The 24,920-nt window shown below is 38.8% G+C and overlaps 1 protein-coding gene across 1 annotated transcript in view; it reads right to left on the reverse strand.

Annotated features, from left to right (window-relative positions):
• Window positions 1-246: 246 nt before the first annotated feature.
• Window positions 247-24,920, reverse strand: part of ME1 (malic enzyme 1) — a 202,677-nt gene continuing 178,003 nt past the window's right edge. The window contains exons 10-14 of the mRNA XM_061131985.1: window positions 18,290-18,395; window positions 16,468-16,610; window positions 13,091-13,264; window positions 6,494-6,592; window positions 247-1,917 (exon numbers count right to left, since the gene is read on the reverse strand). Of these exons, the coding sequence (XP_060987968.1) occupies window positions 1,750-1,917; window positions 6,494-6,592; window positions 13,091-13,264; window positions 16,468-16,610; window positions 18,290-18,395 (690 nt within the window). The 3' untranslated portion in view covers window positions 247-1,749. The remainder of the gene's footprint in view (window positions 1,918-6,493; window positions 6,593-13,090; window positions 13,265-16,467; window positions 16,611-18,289; window positions 18,396-24,920) is intronic.

Consider the following 24,920-nt stretch of genomic DNA (forward strand, 5'->3'; position numbering starts at 1 on the left):
AAGATAAGGTATATAGACTACACGGTACCTGGCAAGTAATCACCCAATGTTTGTTTCATTATCTTTCTCTGAGGATAAGGAAGTAGCTCACTCATAACAGTATACAGCAGACATGTATTAAATGACTACACACATATTAAATGAATGAAGTTCAGAGTGACATTAGCTTAGAATATTTTTAAAATTCAAAATTCTCTATCATATGACTGCCAAGACCCAGCACTGTCATTTTTAAGGGTGACAATATTTTGAGAAAAAGACAATTACTTTCTCATTTTATTCATTTGCTTTTTCTACTGCTTTAATAAGTCATTTGCATAGGTAAATACATGTAGTTAGCGCTACAAGACAACATGAAAACCAGACAAGAAGCGATGAAAACTAGAAAAGGCATTCCAGATCTTTTCAAAATAACTATTCTGAGGAAATTCTTGACTGACCGTTACCTTCAGAAATACCCCTACCCCTTCTACTATAACAACTTGTGTAACTTTCAGTGAAATCATTTATTACTACAGTTTATCCTGAACATTTTCTTATACTCCTTGAAAGCCTTACTTCAAAAACAAAAAGTCTCCATATAATTCTGTAAATAAATAGTAAATGTTATTGTACCTGAGCTTAAGAATTTTAACTTGTCTCCATTGGTTTATTAATTTCTAAAGTAAAACCTGAAATTAACATTCATTTCTGGACTGTAACTACTGATAGTCATTAGAATATTTTAATATCTGATGTAAAGAGGGCTCCTGATATTGGGGAAGAGGTGACAAAATTTCCTTCAAACTCAGAGGAAAGTGAGTTTGCTGTAACACAACGAGCTCCTAGTTACCTGAGCTACTCAAGGGGACACTTGGGCAGGTCACTCAGTTGGGAACCCCGCTTGCCTTAACTCTGGAGATGTGTGTCTGAAGACGCTGACCCCACAGGCAGCCCTTTCTCAAGATGCTCCCCACTCTCTCTGCTCTGCCCACTTCTCAGGCTGTGCTAGGCTGAAGGCACCAACCTCAGGACAGGGCCATGGTCTGCGAGGGCCCAGCAGCAATGTGCAGGGCTGAAGGACAGGGCGTTCGGTCAGGGAGTAAGAAAGGTGCTTTTACGACGGGATTTCTGACGGAGGACCAAGGCGATAAGGAGATGGAATAATCTCGAAAGAATATTAAAATCTAAGGCTGCACAAGGCATTGTAAACAGCAATGATCTTTCTTAGAAACATTAGAATTCAGTTGCATCAAAAGAGCACATGTAATCCAGGATTGGAATAAAAATACCTGAGGAGTTATTTTTCTCTAGGCAACAAAGTAAGTGTTGTTTCTGTTTTTAGCGAAAGTTCGTCCATGCTTAAATTGATTTTTATCTTTTAAGTCGATTTTTAATAAAGTGAGCAACAAAAAAATTATGGATTTGAATACTGATCATATCAATTTATTACTAATTTTGGACTTCCCCTTAGTTCCCTATACGAAAACGATGGGTTTCTCAGTGGTAGTTACAATAGCTTTTAAAGAGAACTTGGGCAAAATAATTAAGATGGAAACCATAAATAACCAGAAAGTAAATGAAGCAAATTGTTCAATGAGATAATCACACTAAAGTATATTAATATTCTTCTGTAAATCTTTAGATTGTTAAAGTAAAATTATCTTAATCTAGCATATTATGAATCGTTATAAAAGATTTCAATCTTTGAAAATTATGAAAGACTTCAAGACCTCATTAATGGAGTTAGAAATGTCAGCTATTATGCTACTAGTCAAGTTTGGTCTGTATTTTCTGGGCCTCTTTAGGCCAAGGATAACAATCAGGTAGAATCTGGTCATAGTCAGTGCTATACATCTGAGAGCGGACAAATGCTTCCTTGTTTGGGGGTTCAGGATAAACTGTGGCTGTCTTTTCTTGGTATGCATCTTTCACAATCTAGAAATAAAAAAAGAATATTAATTATTTTAATGAATATAGGTGATGATGAGCACATCAGAAATTTTTCATCTGATTTCATTAACAGATGAATGGATAAAGACACGGTAAATATACACAATGGAATACTACCCAGTTATTAAAAAAGAAGGATGAAATAATGCCATGTGCCGCAACATGGATGCAACTAGAGATTATCATACTACGTGAAATAAGTCAGAAAAAGACAAATACCATATGATACCAATTATATGTAGAATCTAAAACATGACACAAATGAACCTATCTGTGAAAGAGAAACAGACTCACGGACACAGAGAACAGATTTGTGGTCGCCAAGGGGGAGGGCTGAAGTAGGGGATTGAGGTTAGCAGATGTCAGGTATTATCAGTATACACAGGACAGATAAACAGCAAGGTCCTACCGTAGAGCACAGGGAATTATATTGAATATGATAACCATAATAGAAAAGAATATAAAAAAGAAAGTGTGTATATATATATATATATATATATGAAACAGCATTGCTTTACTGTACGGCAGAAATTAATACAACAGCGTAAATCAACTATACCTCCATAAAAAAAGAAATTTTATATCTGTTTCAAAAGATTAAAATAATCCACATCTTGCCTGTTTCCAAAAACTTCAGTGTATTATAATAAGAACACACCATCACAAAGATATCAAGTGAAAATGCAATCATGTAACAAGAGGAGACTATGATGTCAGCAACAAAGGAAGGTGTGGCTACCAGGGATTTACTCATGGGTGATCCTACCAGAATTTCTCAGATGAGTCTGTCTTAAAAGCCTAGAAATGACCTGACTGATAGTTAACTTGAACTCAATGCCTTAAACACCCCACTGAGTTTGAGCTCAGATATCCTGCACTTCCAGCAATCTCGATTCTGACCACAGCCTCCTACAGAATCTCTTTTTCCATCCCACGGCTAGGGCGACTCTCACCCTAATCTGCAGGGCTCCGGGGGCAGTCTCCGTGCTCCCTAACTCACTGGTATCACAGAACCTTGTCCCCACGTCTTCCCGTCACAGTCCCCACTCTAGTCCCTGACCAGGAACCCTCAGGGCCGTCTTTCTCCTTTCATAGTTGTCGCCTGACATGTCACACCTTTCCTAACCTTACTTGGGCCCACGTGGTTACACATGATGCTTTTATTCTTTAAAATTCAAAAACAAACACACAAAAAACTTCCTCCCAAGTCAATTTCCCACAAGTCATTTTCAAACCTTCCCTTCCCATCAAGTATCAATTTGATTCTCTTCACTTTGCTGAGAAAATTCCAACTAATCAGAGAAAACTATCTCAATTTCTATCATCATCTCAAACTATCTCCTCCATGTCTTGACATTCTCTCTTCCCCTGTGTTGAGAAAAAAGGATTCCACTGTCAAAATTAATCATTCCACATGTGCTCTTTAATTCACTCCAGTTTTTTAAGAACGTGATCCTTCAAGAGCTATTTGTATGACAAACTTATTTGAATAAGTGTGATTTTGAAGACTATTAGAATGATTAACTATCTCTTCCCAACGTAAAATTATGCATTTCTGAAAAATTAAAGTTATAAAGACTGTGCTATATTATGGATAAATGCTTATAAAAAATAGGGATCAAAAGTATGTGAATACACGCTTATACCTTATTATATTGATGTTAGAAAAGAAAGCAACCCAATGAAAAAAGACTACAAGCAAACACACCAAAATGATGACAATACTTGTGCTCGAAAAGTAGAATATCAGGTATTTTCCACTTTCCAGAGTGCCTATGAGGTGGTATTACTATGTTTTAACAGATATTCTTGAGTTACAATTCACTGACCACAAAATTCAACCATTTTAAGCATACAATCCAATTACCTCTGTAAATTCAGATAGGCAACTGTTACTACACCCAGTTTCAGAACATTTCCATCACCCCAAAAAGTTTCCCTGTGCCTGTTTTGCAATGGCTGTATCACTTTTACAGTAAAATGTTCTGTTTCATTCCTGACACAGACTCTGTGCAAATCCATTCCTCTTTCTGCTCCCAGGACACACTGCATTGACAATGCTCTCCATCAGTGAGACATTCACTCTCTCCTTCTTGTCAATGCTAGACTCTCCGGAGAGTGGCCAATGTGTTGTTGCTTTCCTAATTCTCCCTGACTTCTCAACTTCTTGTGGGACTGTGATTGTGTCTGTAAAGGTTTCTGAAAGCTTCCTAAGTACTAAATAAATGTCCTCCTCTGTTCTTATCCCTAGGATTTGGTTTTGTCACTATTAACTTCCACCCCCATCCTGAAACGGTGTCTTCTCTGCTTTCTGACAGGCAGCTCAGTTCTGAGCCTCTTCTTTTTAACCAGTTCCATTTTAAACTGGTTTCTTTCATCTCTCTCTGGTCAGAATAATGAACTGGGTTCTAGCCTCAGTTTTCTTTCATTTCCATTTGCTCTCTTGGTGACCGCAACTACCTTGAGAGATTCCCCTGTTACCACATACAAATGACCCCCCATCTTTACATCCAGCCTCTCTTTAAGTTTCAGTCATCACCATCTACTTGTTAGACTCGTACATCTGAATGTACCATGGATACCACAATCGTCAGCCTACTATACCCCCTTCCTCTCTGAAGCTGATTCTTTGTCCTGGTTTCCCAACTTCTGTTTATGCACTCAGCTTTTTTTTTTTTTTCTCTTTATAAAGTGTGATATCTGAGTGCTGTCCTTCATCGTCTTATTTTCTCCTCCGATCGCTCATATGCTACTCCTTTCCATTGAAATCTTAAAAGAGAACTTAAAATGACAATGTGATGTTTGGTGTGTTAATAATTCAAACTATTAAGTAGATACAAATGAGGAGAAACTAGGAGTATGTTAAGTGGGGCTTCCTGGATGGCTGAGACAGTAAAGAATCTGCCTGCAATTCAGGAGACCCAGGTTCAATCCCTGGGTTGGGAAATCCCCTGGAGAAGGGACTGGCTACCCATTCCCTTCAGGCAATACTTCCCTCCAGGCAAGCATTCTTGCACAGAGAAATGTCTGAGTCCTTTGCACTCTCCTGCTGCCCTTCATCATCTCACTTTCTCCTCTGATCCTATGCTACTCGTTTGCATCCAAATCTTCAAAAGGAACTTAACATGACAATGTGATGTTCCATGTATTAATAATCCAAACTATTAGGAGTTTAAAATTAGTAGAGACAAACTGGAAGAAGCTATGAGCATACTCTTCCATGAATAGATAACCAAGCAGAATTATTTAACGGTTTTTTTTTTTTTTTGAAGCATTACTTGGTTTTTGAAGCACCTACTTTCAATAAACAAGGTAAATAATGACGTATGAATCCTAAGTGGAATTGTTTTGATAAATTTGCTAATAAATTTTTACTTTCAGCCAGGAGCAACTCTGCCTCCAAGTGGACATTTGGCAATGTCTGGAGACATTTTCAGTTGTCACACCTGTTGCAGAGGCTACTGGCGTCTGGTGAATAAGGACAAGGGATGCTGCTAAACCATCTATAACCCCCGAGATATCCCCACAACAAAGAGTTACCCAGTGCACAAAGAGTCACGTGCACAGGGCTGAGGTTGAGAAATTCTAGTTTCAACATATGACTACTATTGTGGGCTGAAGTATGCTACCCCAAAATGTTGATGCCTTAACCTCCAGTACCTCAGAGTGGGACTGTATTTGGAGACAGGGCCTTTAGAGAGAAAATTAAGTTAAAATGAGACTGTTTGGGTGAGCCCTAACCGAAGCTGACTGGTCTTCTTATAAAAACGGAACACACAGAAAGACCCCAAGGATGGGCGCACCCAGAAGAAAGTTCACAGAGGACCCAGGGAGAGGGTGGTCATCAGCAAGCCAAGGAGAGGCATCCAAAGAAACTGGACCTGCCAACCCCTTTCATCTTAGGTTTCCGGCCTCCAGAACTGTGAGAAAGTAAATTTCTGTTATTTGAGTCACCCGGCTGGTGGCAGTTTATTATGGCAGCCCTAGCAGATGAACACCACCAGCCTACACAAAAGTCCCTTTCTCTCTCATCTTAGTTACCGAAGACGAAGGTTCTTCTTGACTAGCTCCTTGAAGAGTTCATCTGCCACCTCAACAGATTTGAGTTCTCTGTTCTCACTGTTTTGCTTCCTGCCCAATTTAATCAACTGTGATTTGTAAGATGTCACATATCACAGAGACCTGGGTGGTTAAAGGCCTAAATGTCACTCTATCATATCTGCAATATTGTGGGGATTATCACAGTGTTATATGGAAAATACCAAACAAAAAAGGGTGAACTTGGGGAAGCTTAGCTGAAATGAAAGCCTGATGAATTACTTCAATTCTGGGAGAGAAAAAGAAGGGTAGGGGAATTAAAGGTTCAACTCATGCCGAAGGATCAAATACAGTTCCTATGCTCTGTCAGGGCACCATGCCTCATTTCTCTGACTTCTGACAGAAGAAGTGGACACAGATATTTCAAGGAAGTGCATTTCTACTACCGTTTTACTGTCTAAATATGCACACTTAGCCATAGAAGGAAGGAAAAACAATGAGGCTTGAACCACAGTTGTTTTACCTTTTCTGCGATTTTCAGAGAAACATCTCTAATGGTGTCCAAAGGAGGATAAAGCCGGCCCTCTTCCAAGTGTTTATCTGATACTTGCTGAGCTATGACCTTAAAAAAAAAATAAAGACAAAAAAATACTTCATATCATACCATGTGGCAGTTGTGAGGAAAATGGTGAATATCGTTACAGATAAAAGCAGATCACATGAACACCATCGGCACTTGCATCTCTCCCTTTCTCAATGGAAAATGGAGCTCAGAGAGGCTTAGAGACTGGTGTGGTATGTGTGTGAGTGTGAGTGTGTTTGGAGACTGGTGTGTGTGTGTGCAAGTGTGTTTGGAGACTGGTGTGTGTGTGTGAGTGTGTTTGGAGACTGGTGTGTGTGTGTGCAAGTGTGTTTGGAGACTGATGTGTATGTGCAAGTGTGTTTGGAGACTGGTGTGTGTGTGTGCAAGTGTGTTTGGAGACTGATGTGTATGTGCAAGTGTGTTTGGAGACTGGTGTGTGTATGCGAGTGTGTTTGGAGACTGGTGGGAGAAGACAATTAGTGGAAAAGATGGTGATGAGCATCTGGGTTTCCTCTTAACTCAGTTCTCTTTTACTGTACCATGAAATGCTGGCAGTTTTCTGACCCGACGCACTAGAGCACCGGGGAAGTAGGGTAAAGAATTCAGAGGGAGATGAGAGAAGTGATAGGAAAGGGCCTGAAAGCAGAGGGGGAGAGGCTGGTCAGGCCTTACTCCCAGCTCACATATTCTTACACGGGAGGAAGGCTACGAGACTGAGAAAGCTATTTCTGAGTCACACTGCAAAGCAGAATATTAATTTTACACAGATTTTGGATCATGTGACTCATCTAACCAGCTTCAGCATGGGCTGTCCCCAAACACTCCCTATTTCTAAAGGAAACAGTGTAGACATAAAAATGTGCTACAAGGGTAGATATTTTACATTAGATGTTCTTATCACACACACACACACATATAATAAAGAAGGTGGGAAAAACTTCTGGAGGTAATATATTTGTTTATGGTATGGATTGTGGTGATGGCTTCAAAGGTGTATACTTATCTCTAAACTCAAGTTGTAAGATTTGTGGCCTTTTGTCAATCATACCTCAATAAAATAGCTTAAAAATGAGACAAACTGACATCATGAGCTTCTTGATGTGAGGCACTGAGAAGCACATGATTATTGGGCCAACTAAACCAAACCCTATAACCACATAACTTCAGTTAAATCATGAGAACACTGCAAGAAACAACTGGCCTGTACTCGTCAAAATGCCACTGCCAGAAAAGAAACAGAAAGGCCGAAATGTTCTTGCATATGAAAAGAGTACTCTGCAAGTTATAAAGATCTTTTATAAATAACTGACAAAATTCGAATTTAGATTATACATTAGATAGCATTATATGAATATTAAAATTAGCTGGGTTTTCAGTTATCCAGTGACTTACATGAATCAAAGTCTGCTCCAGGTGCTGTTGTCAGGGGATCCCCTCTGCAGTCATCTGGGCAGACATCAGAGAGGGTGGGGAAGGTGATTTAGGAGGAGGGGTGTGAGGGCAGGAGGACCAGGTCTGCCTCCCAGATGTGAACTGGAGAGAGGAGGCTGTTCTAGGCTGCCGCACAAACTACTTGGGAGTCTGTATCGCTGACCCCGAACACTCTAAGTCCAAGAGACTGTCCAGAGGACCAAGAGAGCCAAAAATCTCTTTGTGATATAAAAATGTGCAGGAATAGCCTTTGGGATTGGTGCCAAACTGTGGGATTTCTAGTTCATAAGAGAGCCAACTAGCAGTTTGACAATAATCCTAACAGTTACTAGATCTGTGGTGGCCAAACAAAATATTCACCTAGATCTCTTACATACTACTTTTGTTAATAAGAGCATTCTTCTTTTTGTGCACTCTAGAGGCTGTGGAAAATTCTTAAAGAGATGGGAACACCAGACCACCTGACCTGCTTCCTGAGAAACCTATATGCAGGTCAAGAAGCAACAGTTAGAGCCGGACATGGAACAACAAACTGGTTCAAAACTGGGAAAGGAGTACATCAAGGCTATATATTGTCACCCTGCTTACTTAACTTATATGCAGAGTACATCATGAGAAATGCCAGGCTGGATGAATCACAAGCTGGAATCAAGATTGCTGAGAGAAATATCAACAACCTCACATATGCAGATGATATCACTCTAACGGCGGAAAGCGAAGAAGAACTAAAGGGCTGCTTGATGAGGGTGAAAGAGAAGAGTGAAAAAGCTGACTTAAAACTCAACATTCAGAAAGCCAAGATCATGGTATCTGGTCCCATCACTTCATGGCAAACAGATGGGGAAAAAATGGAAACAGTGACAGACTTTACTTTCCTGGGCTCCAAAATCACTGCAGACAATGACTACAGCCATGAAATTAAAAGACGCTTGCTCCTTGGAAGAAAATCTATGACAAATCTAGACAGTGCATTCAAAAGGAGAGACATTACTTTACAGACAAAGAGCCATTTAGTCAAAGCTATAGTTTTTCCAGTAGTCATTTACGGATGTGAGGGTTGGATCACAAGGAAGGCTGAGCACCAAAGAACTGATGCTTTTGAACCATGGTGCTGGAGGAGACTCTTGAGAATCCCTTGGACAGCAAGGGAATCAAAACAGTGAATCCTAAAGGAAATCAACCCTGAATATTCATTGGAAGGGCTGATGCTGAAGCTGAAGCTCCAATTCTTTGGCCACCTGATACGAAGAACCAACTCATTGGAAAAGACCCTGACACTGGGAAAGATTGAAGGCAAGAGGAGAAGGGGACAACAGAGGATAAGATAGTTGGATGGCATCACTGACTCAATGGACATGAGTTTGGGCAAGCTTCGGGAGATGGTGAAAGGACAGGGAAGCCTGGCATGCTGCAGTCCATGGGGTCGCAAAGAGTCAGACACGACTGAGCCACTGAACAACAAAAGGCGTGTCTGTGGTATTGTATTGTTACTGATAAATACTGTTGACTAGTTCTATATAATTCAGTAAGTATTTAGTAAGTTTCTGCTATGTGTTTTAGCATGGTGTTAGATGTTACTGGTCTTCTGAAAGAGGTATATGGGAGACCTTCTGTTTGTATAGAAAATCACATATGATTTAATTATAAGGCAAGACTTGACTATTTAATATGTGAAACTCTTGAAAGCATAATACAACTAGGAATCAAATGAAATATCAACGTGTTTGCTAAAAACAGTCATGGCTAAGAAGAAAGATAAAAATAATTCAGAGCAGTCACAGAGAGAGCCAAGAATGAGGCAGGACTTAAGCCATGACCTTAAGATAGGCTTAGACCAGTGGAGAAAGAATCATTTCAGGGCAAGACCATACACAGGGCAGTCCATGGCTGTTCCTAGGTGTGGTGTATTTCAAGGCTTTGGGATTAGGGAGGATAAAAAGAAGGTCAGTCTTCCAAGCTTTGGAGCCTGCTTACAGAGTGGGTATCACAAATAGAAATGCGGAGAGTGAGGGTGAGGGAAGATGAAAGGTGGTTTTTCACATCTGTATTTAAAGAAACAGCAGGGCATTTTGGTGGAAATACCCAGTGGTTCACAGGAGATGTGGTAAAAGATAAGAACAGAGATACACACTCTTGGCCCCTTTCAGGATGACGACAATGGAAACGAGAGAAAGAGTGAGATCTCCGAAAGCAGAAATTAAAAGAGAAAAATGAGAACAAAAGACAATGAATTTGGGGAAGAAGCTTAGTCAATAGGTAACTACTGGATAGCACAGGGAATGCTCTGTGGTGAACTGAAAGGGAAGGAAATCCAAAAAAGAGAGGATCCATGTATACATGTGGCTGATTCACTTTGCTGTCCAGCAGAAATTAATACAACATTGTAAAGCAACTGTACTCTAATAAAATTTTTTTAAAGGGACTTGAAAGGGACACAAAGAAAGCACTGATGTGGCATAAAAAACAGAAATATTACGTGATGCCTAAGGAGAAAGTGATGAAAAGGCTAAAAGATTCAGGCCGAGCGATCACTGGCTAGAAATTTGTCACTAGAGGGTGCTAGAGTTATTTAGGAAAGAAATCACTGGCAACCATGAAAGATCATTTTTCTTCTTCTGATGTGTCTGCTAGAAAAGACAATGACTACATTTCCCTTAATGTAAGAAAAACTTTGAAAGCTCTCAGTAAGTAGACATCTACTTATGTTTAAGACGACTTTTTGAGTCAGAGAAGCTCTGAAACCCTAGCCATCGTGCAGTGAAGAAAAAGAAGCCGAGCACAAGGGCTGACAGACATCTGTTCTCACGGAATGACAAGTGTGAAACCCTGGGATTAGGCTGCTTGAGACCACGCCAATAACATAAACATCTTTCACAGTGTAGAGACAAGCCTGTGCGTGTGATGAAATCATGTGAACATTAATCAGTTTGGATGTGGTTCGGTTCAATTAACATGTTGTGCAGTGGGTTAATTTTAAGAGAAGAAACTCGCTTTAATTTCTCCTTCATGAACTGCATCCTCCTCAAAAGTATCAACGAGATGAACACTCTGATTATCACCAGCTCACAATTTCACAAATGAAGGTCCAACCACTGTGTCATCCTCCCGAAGCTTGGGAGAGAAGCAAACTGATGGGAGCCTGAGGTTCCCATTATCTCTTGTGCCACGAGTAATAAATTCCTCTTTCTCTGACCTAGGAGTTCTGTGTCCTTTGCCGGCATCTGTGAATCTGTGGCAGGCTGACCTGCTAGCCTGCAAGTAAGGTTAAATTTTTGGCTTCCCTGGTAGCTCAGAGGTAAAGAATCAACCTGCCAATGAAGGAGACGCAGGTTTGATCCCTGGGTCGGGAAGATCCCTTGGAGAAGGAAATGGGAACCCACTCCAAAATTCTTGCCTGGGAAATCCCATGCACAGAGGAGCCTGGCAGGCTATAGTCCATGGGGTTGCAAAAGAGTCAGACACGACTTAGCGACTAAATAACAAAGATGAAATTTCAGATCCTTCAGAGTGCCAAACAGTAGTGTAACACAGTGCCCTTACTGGGTCTGCTGTGTGGCGTTCTGTGAATCTTTCCTGAAGGCCCACAGAAGAGCCTGTTCCTGTCCTTTTAATGATTTTACAAACACCAAACTCTCTATTTTAATTTCTTCTTAGCTTAAATACTAGAGTAGTTGCTGCCTTCTGCACTGAACCCTGAATGATAAACATTTCTTCACTATACCAAATCAGACTTTCATTTCAAATCATCAAAATGTCATCATTTAGGAAGGTTCTCCATAGAGAAAAATATTTACCACTTATTTCATGATTTGGAAACAAAAATTTTAATTGTCTCATTACTGTCACAGAACTTGATCAAAAATTGCAGATTTTTTTAAAGTTCCTTCTCTTGAACTCTGTTAATGGGAATGGAAACTGGTACAGCCACTGTGGAAAATAGTATGGAGGTTTCTCAAACTAAGATTAGAACTACCATATGACCCAGAAATTCCAATTTAGAGTGTGTGTGTATATATACATCCAGACAAAACTATAATTTGAAAAAAATACACATGCCCCTATGTTCAGAGCAGCATTATTTACAACTGCCATGATACGGATGCAACATAAGTGTCCATCAAAATGAATGGATAAAGAAGATGTGGTATATACATATAATGGAATACTGCTGCTAAGTCGCTTCAGTCGTGTCCAACTCTGTGCGACCCCAAAGACAGCAGCCCACCAGGCTGCCCCGTCCCTGGGATTCTCCAGGCAAGAATACCGGAGTGGGTTGCCATTTCCTTCTCCAATGCATGAAAGTGAAAAGTGAAAGTGAAGTCGCTCAGTTGTGTCTGACTCTTAGTGACCCCATGGACTGCAGCCTACTAGGCTCCTCCGTCCAAGGGATTTTCCAGGCAAGAGTACTGGAGTGGGGTGCCAATGCCTTCTCCGAATGGAATACTACTCAGCCATAAAAAAGAGTGAAAATTTGCCATCTGCAGCAACAGAGATAAGACTTGAGGGACATTATGCTATGTGACATAAGTCAGGCAGAGAAAGATAAATGTTGTATGATGTCACTTGTATGTGGAACCTAAAAAATGCAACAAAATACTGAATATGACAAAGAAGCAGCAGACTCGTGGATATAGACAACAAACCAGTGGTTACCAGTGGGGAGAGGAAAGGGTGAGTGGCAAAACAGAGGCAGAGGATTAAGAGGCACAAACTACTGTGTATAAAACAAGCTACAAGCACATATTGTACAGCACGGGAATATAGCCAATATTTTATAATAGGCACAGATGGAGTATAACCATTGAAAATTGTGGAATACTATGTTGTACACCTGTAATTTATATAATATTGTACATCAACTTAAAAAAGGTCCCTTTTAAGGGATCAGAACACAGTCTTTCTGCTGGCTACAGAACAATGCTTGCGAGTGACTCAGTGTGAACTTACAACCCACCCCTGACTCCCCTTGGGGGAAAGATTTGATCCTCGGACTTTACACCTTCTAGGGAGTGAGCTGAGATACTAAATAAATAAAACAGCAGACGGCCTACAAAGAGCTGATTTGAGATTTCACAGCCTTGACAAACAGACAGTATTTTACAATACCTCAGCAGTGGTGAGAAAAATCTTATCCGTGATATGCCTCAGTCCACACGCCACGACACCAAGAGCAACTCCAGGGAACACGTAGGAATTGTTGCCTTGGCCAGGATAAAGAGTCTTTCCACTTGGAAGGGTAACAGGATCAAAAGGACTGCCGCTGGCAAAAATGGCGCGACCCTGCAACACAGACACCCAACTGTGAAAAGAGGCAGGTGTCTCAGACAGATGGATCCTAAGAGAATAGTTCAACTATTTAGTGTTTAGAAAGAGGTCTAATTTTTCATTGACTCCCTAGTAAGTGTGAATGAGCAAGCTCTCATGATGTTGGCAATAAGTTCTGCAGTGGGTGCTTATTTCTTTTCTCTATCTTCCTCTCTACTCCTAGGAGAAGCATATAAAGTACAGACTACCCAAGTACAGACCCCAAGACCACCACATGTTTTTGGGGTGGTCCAACACACAGGGCCATCAACCGTCTCTAGCCTAGAGGCTTCCACTTATAGGCTTCTGAAGACAAAAGTGATGGTTTCGGGGTTTGAGTCTTAGAAAGGCTGACATTGGAGGTTAGAGTTTAGGGGTCAACACGCTTCCATGTCATCATTGGGACAAATTTTATATATTGTAAAGAATTATCTGGAAAGTCACAGAGGAAAAAAATTCACTAGCACAAGTGGGAATAGCAAATAAGAATAAATTATCAATAATTATAAAAAACTGTCTTTATATTTTTTTTCCCCTAGTCTTAATATTGGGTTGGCCAAAAAGTTCATATGGAAAAACTCAAACGGACTTTTTGACCAATCCAATATTTTTTCATGTTTTTGTGGAACCTCTTATTTATAAGTTTTAAGACAGCATGAACTCAAGATCTGTCAGGGGCTAGATTCCAGACTGCCAGTCAAAGCGAGGGGGCATCTGTGTGATCTGGGAGGCGATATAGGTGAAACTACTCAGTCCTCAAAAACAGAATAGGAAACCCTCAACAAATAAAGCATCACAGTCTAAGAAATGCCCTTGAAAAGCATAAACAGCACTAAATCCCCAAAGTACAGCTTAAACGGAAATAGACTGAATTATAAATTTCATCCCTCTTACACCTAGAGTCTAAAACCATTATGATATTATATTAACTTGCTCAGATGGTAAAGTGTCTGCCTACAATGAGGGAGACTCAGGTTCAATCTCTGGGTCAGGAAGATCTCCTGGAGAAGGAAATGGCACCCACTCCAGTATTCTTGCCTGGAAAATCCCATGGATGGAGGAGCCTGGTAGGCTCCATGGGGTCGCAAAGAGTCGGACATGACTGAGCAAATTCACTTCACTTCACTTCATCTTTTCTGTAAAGGTAAAGTATAATACAAGTCAACCTTATGTGGGATATAAAAAGAGGAAAATAGATGAGGAAAAAAATAGAAATTCTCATCCAGATGTTTATCAGACACTTGTCATATTTTTCACAAAAGTAGGTTTTGTTTTTAGACAAGTCTGATACCTTCAGTTCTCATTAGGAGATAAAATGTTCTATTATAAGCAAATCTCTAATGTAACTAAATTACCATTTACATACATAATTGGTATATATCCTTGAGAATTATATTTGAAAAAGAGACCTGCAATATTATATACACACCTGTTTATTGCTCTCCTGTCCTTCATTCTTTCTCCTGCTTATCACTCTACAATCATTGTATTTTATGGATATTATGTATTTAATACAATATAATCATTGTATTATACTAAATGTGTGTGTGTACTCAGTCATGTCCAATTCTTTGTGATGCTATGGACTGTAGCCCACCAGGCTCCTCTGTCCATGGGATTCTCCAGGCAACAACACTGGAGTGGGTTCCCATTTCCTTCTCCAGGGGATTTTCCCGACTCAGGGATCAAACCCGACTCTCCTGCATTACACGTGGATTCTTTACCACTGAGCCACCTGGGAAACCCATGGTATTAAATAAATAATGGCTAAATATTCTCATCGATACAGACTGTCAATATGGAGAAGGAAACCTCTCCATACCATTTTGGTATAATTATCATTTTTCAGCATTCAAGAATCTTTTTGTATTTTGTATTATTAACCTTTCCTAGTAACTTTTCACCTGTGCCTGCACCAGTAGAGACACACACCCAGCAACAGGTAGCCCATTTCTCATTCTGTAATCCTTTGGCTGAACCAGTGTTTTCAGCTTCCAAATGACTTTTATGTATAGCAACAAAGAGCATTAGGCAAAATCATAAGAGTTTAGGTCATTTATATCAGACACATTCAAACTTAAAAACACAACTATATAAATTTGGCTAATTTTGTTTACATCTACTATCATTGAATCTATCAACTTTTGAGGCCTACTGAAATATGCCAAAACAAAATAAATACTTAAGCACTTATTTATTACATGCCTATTATGTGTAATGCACCATGCTAAGATTTTGTTATTGGGTTTTTTTTTTCTTTAAGGATTTGAGGACTGAGTTATATGAAGCAAATTCCCTAATCTAGAGACGGGATAAAAATTTATTTAGGGCACTAATGCCATTCCAAAGAAGAGAAATAAACAATGGAGTAGCTCCTCCGCAAAATTTCATAAATTCTAGTAATAAGCATTTAAGGATACAATATTAAAGAAGTAAGGCCATCCAGGTTTATTTATGCATCGAGTTTGATTTATGCAGAGTGTTATAGCTCTGTCTTGCTTATCTTTTCTAGTTCATTTTATATTTATTTCCAAATGAAAGTGTTAGATATGTGTGACTCAACCTCTATTTTGTTGCAATGACATTTTCAAGTCTTTGAAGGTGAAAAGGAGCTCTTGGCAATGTACTGGTCAAGTACATATTAAGAAACACAGAATATGAAAGTCACATGTTTTGGAAATAGTTATGTATTGAAGCTTTAAGGATGCCTATACCAACCTGGCTGGATGTCAAAATAACTGCCCAAATGCTCCACCCACAGCATCAAAATCCAAACCCAGGAGCAGTCAGCAAAGTAAAAATAAGGCTGAGGTTTTATACGGTATGCTTCAGTGTTTAGGAATAGCTAGTTAAAAGTTATTTTAATAAGCATCTAGGATCAAGCTTTTTCCTCTTTAACTTCTATGTTCAGATCTTAGATACTTCCAAAGCACTTAAGGAAAATTATCAATAAAACATTACAAAGTTTATTCGGTTTATTGAAGAACAGGATTTATATGACATTCTAAAAAAGGATATGGTTCTTATCCTTCCCGACCTGTTCACTTCTCCTTCACTCTTGGTCGTAAAATGTTTAAAGGTTAACTGGCAGGCACCTTAGATACCCTGGGCTTCCCTAAAAGAATTACAATTTGACTATGAAAATGTCAGTTATGGTTTTTTTGTATTTTTTGCTTTACCTTGGTCAGTTTATAGCACTGCTCTGCAGTACATTCTGCTTTACTAGTTGGATTACTCAAGGCAAAAATAATAGGCCGTTCATTGAAGGCTGCCATGTCTTTGATAATTTGTTCTGAGAACGCACCACCAATCGCAGCAACTCCTAACACAGAAACAAGAAACCAGTGAACAGGACCATCATTGGTTATTTAATCCAATGCCCCGCCCCCCCCAAACAATGAGACATGTCAGGTCATTTTGTAATATACCCTAAGCAAAATATAGAATATTTGTATGAAAATGACAAAAAGAGATGTCCGTTAATGCCAATAGCCTTTAAGGTTATACATCTACAGGTATCTATGAAAAAAAAAACAAACAGTTTTAATATTTGGCTCATGAGTAGATTTAATGACCAATCACTAGGAATTCTGATAACAGACATTTTTATTGAAAAATAAATGTATCTAATATATATTACCTCTCTGTAAACAATTCTAGAAGTTTATTTCAGTGTCTGAGGCTACCAAGTAATCATATTTTATAATGCAGAGCTAACACTTAAGTCAATCATCCCATTCAATGACAGAACTGAAGTATGACTCATTGAAAGAATTTGAACAGACGAATAAAGCAATTAGCATCACGCAAATTTTAAACAGTAAGATTCCTGATAGAACACATTTTATAAAAAAACAACAATGAAGGTTTACTACATTACTACATTACTCCTGTCATGGAGTAAATACTTGTTTTTATTAGGGTCCTCATCCTTATTCTCAATATCGTCATCTGTTGCATGGGAGCTTCTAGAAATGGAATGTAAGACCAAGTAAGGGCTGGCATTATATACACACAAAATAAAGGATATAAAGCTTCAAAACTTGGAGATTTTTTTCCAACCACATCAAATTTGTCCACGTTAAACATCTTTATGTGTGCATGCAGTATGGAAGCTACTGTGTTGTCTGCTATGGGGAATATATAGACACGTGAAATTACAGTCCCTGTTTTCAGTCTTTCTTAACCTTGGCCCCATGAGCATTCTGGGCTGGACAATTCCTTGTTGGGGGCAGGGGTGCTTTCCTGGGCGCTGGAGGAGGTGGAACAGCATCCCTTCATCTCTACCCAATAACGTCAGCAGCCCCTGACCTTCTCCCTCCAGCTGGGACAACAAAAATGTCTCCAGACATTGCCAAATGTTTCTTAATGGGGCAAAATCGCCCCTATTCAAGAGCCACTGTCTATTTGGAATAATTGGTCTGGCAAAGTGCTGGATGCGCCAGGTATCGACAGGTTGACAGAATTAGCAGAGGGAACCACCCCCCTCAGCTGGCATCATCTGTAACATTAAGAAGGCGGCATTGAATTTACAAACCCAGGCATCTAGGGGGCACTGCTGCTTCAGGGAATAGGTAACTTTGTTTGTGGAATTCCAAAGATCAGGATTTCAAAAAGCTAAAGAATGTCTCAAAGATTAGCAGCAAGAGGACTTCCATGGTGGTACAGTGGACAGGAATCCCGCCTGCCAGTGCAGGGGTCATGGGTTCGATCCTTGGTCTGGGAGGAGCCCACAAAGCCATGCGGCAACCAAGCCCGCGGACCACAGCTACTGAAGGCCCACACGGCCTCCAGCCCGTGCTCCTCCGAGAGAAGCCCACGCACTGCAACAGGAGCGGCAACCACTGCTCGAGACAGCCTCACGCAGCAACAAAGACCCAGTGCGGCCAAAAATAAGATAAATCAATCAATAATTTTAAAAAAATTAACCGTAAGGAAACAAATCAGGCCCATGTGGGGTGGGAATAGGGTTTACAGGACAGGGAAGAAGCCAAAGCTCACCAATGAGGGCAGTGGGTTTTATATCTTGAACGATGGCTTCGAGGTTCTTCATTTCTTTATGTTCATGGGCAAATTCCTCTTTCTCTTGTGTTAAGGCAGCACGTCCCTAAGTAGAGCAAATAAGAAGAAATGATAAATCTGCCAAGTGTATGAGAGTCAAGAAAGTTTCAGAGTATTACACATATCAGCAGAATTTATACTTAATAGGTTTATGTAGTATGCCTTCCAGCTGTTCTTAAAAGTCTCCTCTCCAATTATCAGAGAATTATTTCATTGACTCTTGCCACAAAGATTTCTATTTCAGACAATGCTCCAGGCAATGAGGGTATGACAGTGAACAAAATAAAGTCTTATCCTTATTTAACTATTATTTAATATTTAAAATCCTAACTCTACAGACACTTGCAAGAAATGAGAGTTAACAAATGGCAATGCAAAATATCATTTAAAGATATTGTTTGTTAGATATGATTTGTGTTGACAAAGCAGTGTCTTAGAGTGCTGAGTGGCCTTTAGTGGTTGCATGAATCCTTTATGGACCACTCACTAAGAATGGAACTTGATGCCATATTTATGTAATACTTTGATGTTCTGAATAAGCACTAGCTTCATGTGCTTTTATTTTGTAATGTTTTGATCATAGTTGTACCATGTATTATCTAAGAAACATCTAATTATAATATCCCAGCTATAAAAAGGAACTTAGGATGGGGGTAGGGAATGTTATCTAAAAATCTGCTTCCTTCATACTTTTCCCCTGCTCTTTCAGTATTGTATCTTTCCACATAATTAGTAGATCTGAAGATGAAATTCTCATCTACACTTCTATGACCAGGAATAATATCTGCTCAAATTAGAATTCTCTTCATTTACCTATTATTCATTTTCCTTACTTCAGTGAAAGAGTTAGTCACTCATCATGTCAGACTCTTTGTGACTCCGTGGACTGTAACCCACCAGGATCCTCTGTCATTGAAATTCTCCAGGCAAGAATACTGGAGTGGGTAGCTGTTCCCTTCTCTAGGGGATCTTCCCAGCCCAGGGATTGAACCCTGGTCTCCTGCATTGCAGGCAGATTCTTCACTGTCTGAGCCACCAGGGAAACTTTCATCAAAGAATGAGTGATGAAATAGTTTTTTGTTCACAGGAAGAAACAGTTAAATTAAGTGTGCTACTTATTAAAACTTGACTTTTAAATTGTAAAAACAATGGGTGGCACTAGTGGTAAAGAACCCATCTGCCAATGCAGGAGACCTGAGAGACGTGGGTTCAATCCCTGGGTTGGGAATATCCCTAGGAAGAGGGCATGGCAATCCACTCCAGTATTCTTGCCTGGAGAATCCCATGGACATTGGAGCCTGGCGGGGTACAGTCCACAGGGTTGCACAGAGTCTGACACTACTGATGTGACCTGGCACAGACACACTTATTAAACTTGACTTTTAAATTATAATAATACTCTACCTATGAATTTTGAAGATTTTGGCTACATAATAAATCAGTACCTAACCTATGGTACTTTATAGCTTATAAGTTATCTTCACATATTTCATTTGATCCCCTCAACAATTTGAAAAGTAGGGCAAATATAATTAGGTTTTTGCATGAAGAAACAGAGGTTCCAAGACAGTGAGGCAAGTGCTAAAACTCAGTCTTTCCAATAATACAACACAGTCCAGTCCTGGAGAAAACACTTTACAAATGGTATATGTCAGACTGTACACAGATTGTTACTCCTGGTTCAATATTCTTGCTTTAAAAGGCTATTATCAACCTACATAGGAAAAGAATCTGAGAAAGAATAGATACATGTATACGTATAACTGAATCACTTTGCTATACACCAGAAACTAACACAACATTGTATTGTGTTAGTTGAGCTAGTTAGTATAAATCAAACTTCAGTCTGGTGCTTACTTCTTCAAAGGTTTAGAGATTTGCTTTTCAGGATACCTATTATCAGAACCTCTGTTAGGTTCTCTAACAGAGGAAAAAATATCTCAGGATAACTATTCACCTACTCCAAAACAACCGTAGTCATCTCAACCCAGTGTTATGTAATCTTGAGGGCTGCTGATAATAAGCATATCTCTTAGAGAAGACTGAATGAATCTCAGGGTTTTGCCTCTTGGCCTGTTGGTTTCCACCGAACAAAGTTTAAGTATTAGGCAACTACATTCCATCAAAGGAACAACCAAGAGGAATATGATCAAAGGAATTACCATACGTCCTAGATCTTTCCTTCCATGTTATATTAGTGCATTCTAGTATCACCTTTTATTCTTTAGTAACAGTAAAATATGATAATTAATCTTTTTCTGTGATTACTTTGGAAAAGAAAGCAGAACCCCCACCAAAAGGACTGTGAGGAAAAGAAGATGTTTTAAGATGTTATAAGATGTTCAGGATTATTAACAGAATAGGAAGTACTAAAAATAGTTTTTAAAGGAGAATATGTCCCTGATTTTGTTTATTCTAAAAAATGCTTGCACTCACAAAACAGTAAGATTCCACACAATCCATGGTAAAACACCATGGCCCGCAGAGAGAAACGTAAGAATGAGGAGGCCACAGAGAGGGCTTACTGAAGCTTCTGAGTCAGGAAACAACCCCTTCTTGACCATTTAGCTGCTGACAAACATGCCAATGAGAACATATCCAAACTGCTTCTGGTAATACAGTTTTAAATAAACTTGCATATGATCGCATAAAAATGAAAACCTATTCGTTTTCATAAAGAAAGCTGAGTGCCAAAGAATTGATGCCTTTGAACTGTGGTGTTGGAGAAGACTCTTGAGAGTCCCTTGGACTGCAAGCAGATCAAACCAATCAATCTTAAAGGAAATCAATCCTGAATATTCACTGGAAGGACTGATGCTGAAGCTGAAACTCCAATACTTTGGCCACCTGATGTGAAGAGCTGACTCACTGGAAAAGATCCTGAAACTGGGAAAGATTGAAGGCAGGAGAAGGGGACAACAGAGGATGAGATGGTTGGATGGCATCACCGACTCAGTAGACATGAGTTTGAGCAAGCTCTGGGAAAAGGTGAAGGACAGGGAAGCCTGGTGTGCTGCAGACCATGGAGCTGAATAGAGTCAGACACGACTGAGTGACTGAACAGCAATTCATTTTCATTATATTACCAAGCCAAGAAGTAGCCTTCTACACAAAAAAATAAAAGCAACACGAGAGTAAAAGTCTTAGAGATGATATTATGGGCAGCATAATAACTAAATTCAACCTCGTATAATATGAATGGTACCACTGCTACAAGTAAGCTATAAATAAAAGAAGAGGGTCTAGTCTGTTATAGTGAACGTGGACCTACAAATCCATAATATGAAATGAATATAAAAGATGTTGAATAATCTGAGTGAGACACACAATCCCCATTTTTTAGTTCAGTAATTCAAAATATTTTCCTCGGCACACTGTCCCAGATTATCCCAAAGAGAACATTAAAAATGCTTTAAATGTATTTCACAATATTGTTCTCACAGCTATTAATTGTGGTCAAAATAAACTGATATAAATTGTGATAAATTTTTGGCTTAGGGACATGAATAAATAACTAGTAGCAGAGTCCATTCTAACAGCTAAGAGCAAATATATTTATGTTACTTCTGAAAGCTCTAATATAATACAAAAAAATAAAGAAAAGCACCCCAGAAAATGCCATCTACAAATGCTGGAGATAGAACATGGGACTCAGGCTCAGGGTGGTGGTGTCCTCCTTAGGTCCTTCCATTCACTCATGACCTTGGGCAAGGCCTTTGGTACTTCCATGGATGCTGGTTTCTCTATCTAGAAAATGGTTTGGTTTGGTGATGATAACAGTGTAATGAAAGTGAACCTGATCTGGGCTTTATAAAGCCAACTGAGTGCCAGACACACCTGAGGAAAATTAGATTCATGAGCCCTGCTGCCAGATATTTTAATTCAAGTCCAGGATGAGGCCCTGGCATCTGTGTGTATTTTTTTTTCAAACTTCTCAGATGATTTGAGTGATTAGCCAGTTTTGAGCATCACTGCACTAAAGGGTTTATCAGATGTCTACCAGAAGCATTTTTTAAAAGATATTAATATGTGATCTGTTTTCAAAAAAGTAGAAAATGGTGAGTTCTAATGAAGGAATGCTACAAAATAACATAAAAGCACAGATTTCTAATATTGCTCTTTTGGATATTTCATGAGATACCATGAAAAGTATTTAATAAGGCTTAAACCCCCTAAGTTTCCTGGAATGAGAAACAAATCATAAAGAAGATTGATAAACATTATAGGAAAAGATGTATGCTTATGCTTTTATCATGAACATCTTACTTTATTAATCATAGTAACAGCACTGGCAGCTCCGGGCCACTAAAGCCAGAACTTGGCCAGAAGACATCTGTCTAGCAAGAAACATAAATTACCTACAGACTACAGACGTAACCTACAGATGTAACCTACAGACGTAATTCTTAGTGGGGACTTAGGAATGCAGAGGCAACACTGAAAGAAGGCCAGGAATCATGCATACCAGCATCACCAGAGGGCTCAACTTGCCAAGAACAGAAAAATCAAAAGACAAAAATAAAGGTCTCCCAAGTATTTTCTATACAGTTTTCAAAGTTGATGTGCTGATCTGGTTTAGATTAAAAAACTATTGGAATGTGACCTTCTCTGGATCTGTAATATTCAGGCAAATGTCTTTACCTTTGGACTTCTGTTTTCTGTACTAATGGCTCACTCTTCTCCTCTTTTCAAAATGCAATTTGGAATACACCTTCTTTATGCCAAATACTTCAGCTGGAGGTAGATATAGATTTTTTTTCTGTTCAGTCTCCCTTTTCAGGAACCCTTGCTGAAATGCTTTTTGCCTGCATTTGCCACTGTTTATCTCAAGTGCCCCAAATTCTATGGTGTTTCTTTTTTTTTAGGAGTCTCTACTTATACCAAATGTACTATAAATATCTGAGAATTTCCTTCAAATATTATTATTTCTTTGGTCTCCACCCACCCTCCTTGTTTTGTGCTGAATCTTAGTAAAGAAGATATAACCAGACTGAACAACTATCTTTTTCAAAAGCATCTATGTGCTTGTGGGGCTTGGGGGAGGAAGGTAGCAAACACTGTCAAGATTTTGAGTTAGCATATCATTTCCCAGGAGGTATAAAGTTAATTGTACACTGCCACTGATAAATATGTATTCCTTCCTATGCACAGGTACTAGAAGGCTTGAATCCATGCCTACTTAGACAACCTTCCCCATTTTACAGGCCTGATACTGTTGTCATCAGTTTTTCAGAGTTGAATCTGGCCCCTCTTTATCTGAAGACAGAACCTTCCCAGCACACTATCAGTAATATTTCAGCTGCAGTGTAAGCGTGTGCATTTGCTAAAGAGCTCAGAGCTGGGTTTCATCATCTCAGAACAGATTAAAAGAAGATGAATGATGTGACAAAAGTATTTTCCATGTTAGAGCATAACAAAGGGGTGCAGAGTGGCCATAATTGAAGACACTAAATGGATAACACCATCAATATTTAATTAGTAATTTTAAAATACTGTGTATTGTTAAAAATCAATAACTGTTAAAAATCCATAATTTTCTGACTGTCTGCAAGACTCATATACATAATCTTCTCCCTCTGCTCTGTTTAATACATACACATACATTGATCATACTCTACAAGACATGGAGAAGAGGAAGGGAGAAAAACAAGCTGGATCCTTTTCACCAAGCTTCAAGGTTTCTTAGGAGTTAGATTTTTTTAAACCACAGTGTATGAAATATATTAATCATCATTCAAGGTGGTGACAATATCACTGGCTAAAATTCTGATAAGATCACAAGGGAAAGGAAAACTTTTCTAAAAGCATGGAGTTTCAAGTTCTAGACCTAAAAATTAAACTCTCAGGGAGGAAATAACTATATTGTCAAAACTACCCTTGTAGCATATAAAATACTTTTATTCACTACCTCTTCCTTATAGGAACCAAACATTGAACTAAAAGAAATAACTATAAAGAAAAAATTGTTTAAAAAATTGAAAACAGAATTATGTAAACTAGAGCAAAAGAAAATTAAAATAAAAACAAAATACTATAGTCCTATTCTGGGTTAGATGAAGTTTATCCTTCATGATATCTATTAATACTCTACTTTTTACTTTTGAGATTTCTGCCTTAGCACTAATTTGGCTCATTAGTGAAAGTCAAATATATCTATTTAAGGGAGAGATTAAGTCTGGATTGGTTTGTTTTGTGATTTCTTGTCCTCCCTAAAAAATGGTCCAAATTATCACTGTGAAATGCAAATCCTAGTCAGGCCAGCAGTGCTCCTCTTTTATCCGTTCTTCACTGTATTTATTCTCCATCTAATTTTATTTTGGAATGATTTGTTTTAAACAAAATATTGGTTTGTTAATATTAAAATGTACTAATATTAGTTGGCTAAATAGATATGTCAGCTGTTTCTTGCTATAAGATAATAAAACTGAGTATTACCAGTGACTAAATAATTCATTTCAATCAACCTTACTGATACTGATGAATTATTTAAAATACTGATATTATTGAACATATGGATGTGAAATAAATGATAGAAAATACTATAGATGTCATGCTGAAAATGAGAGCAGAA

Source organism: Dama dama, chromosome 28 (genome assembly GCF_033118175.1).
Source record: "Dama dama isolate Ldn47 chromosome 28, ASM3311817v1, whole genome shotgun sequence".
Lineage (NCBI taxonomy): Eukaryota > Metazoa > Chordata > Mammalia > Artiodactyla > Cervidae > Dama > Dama dama.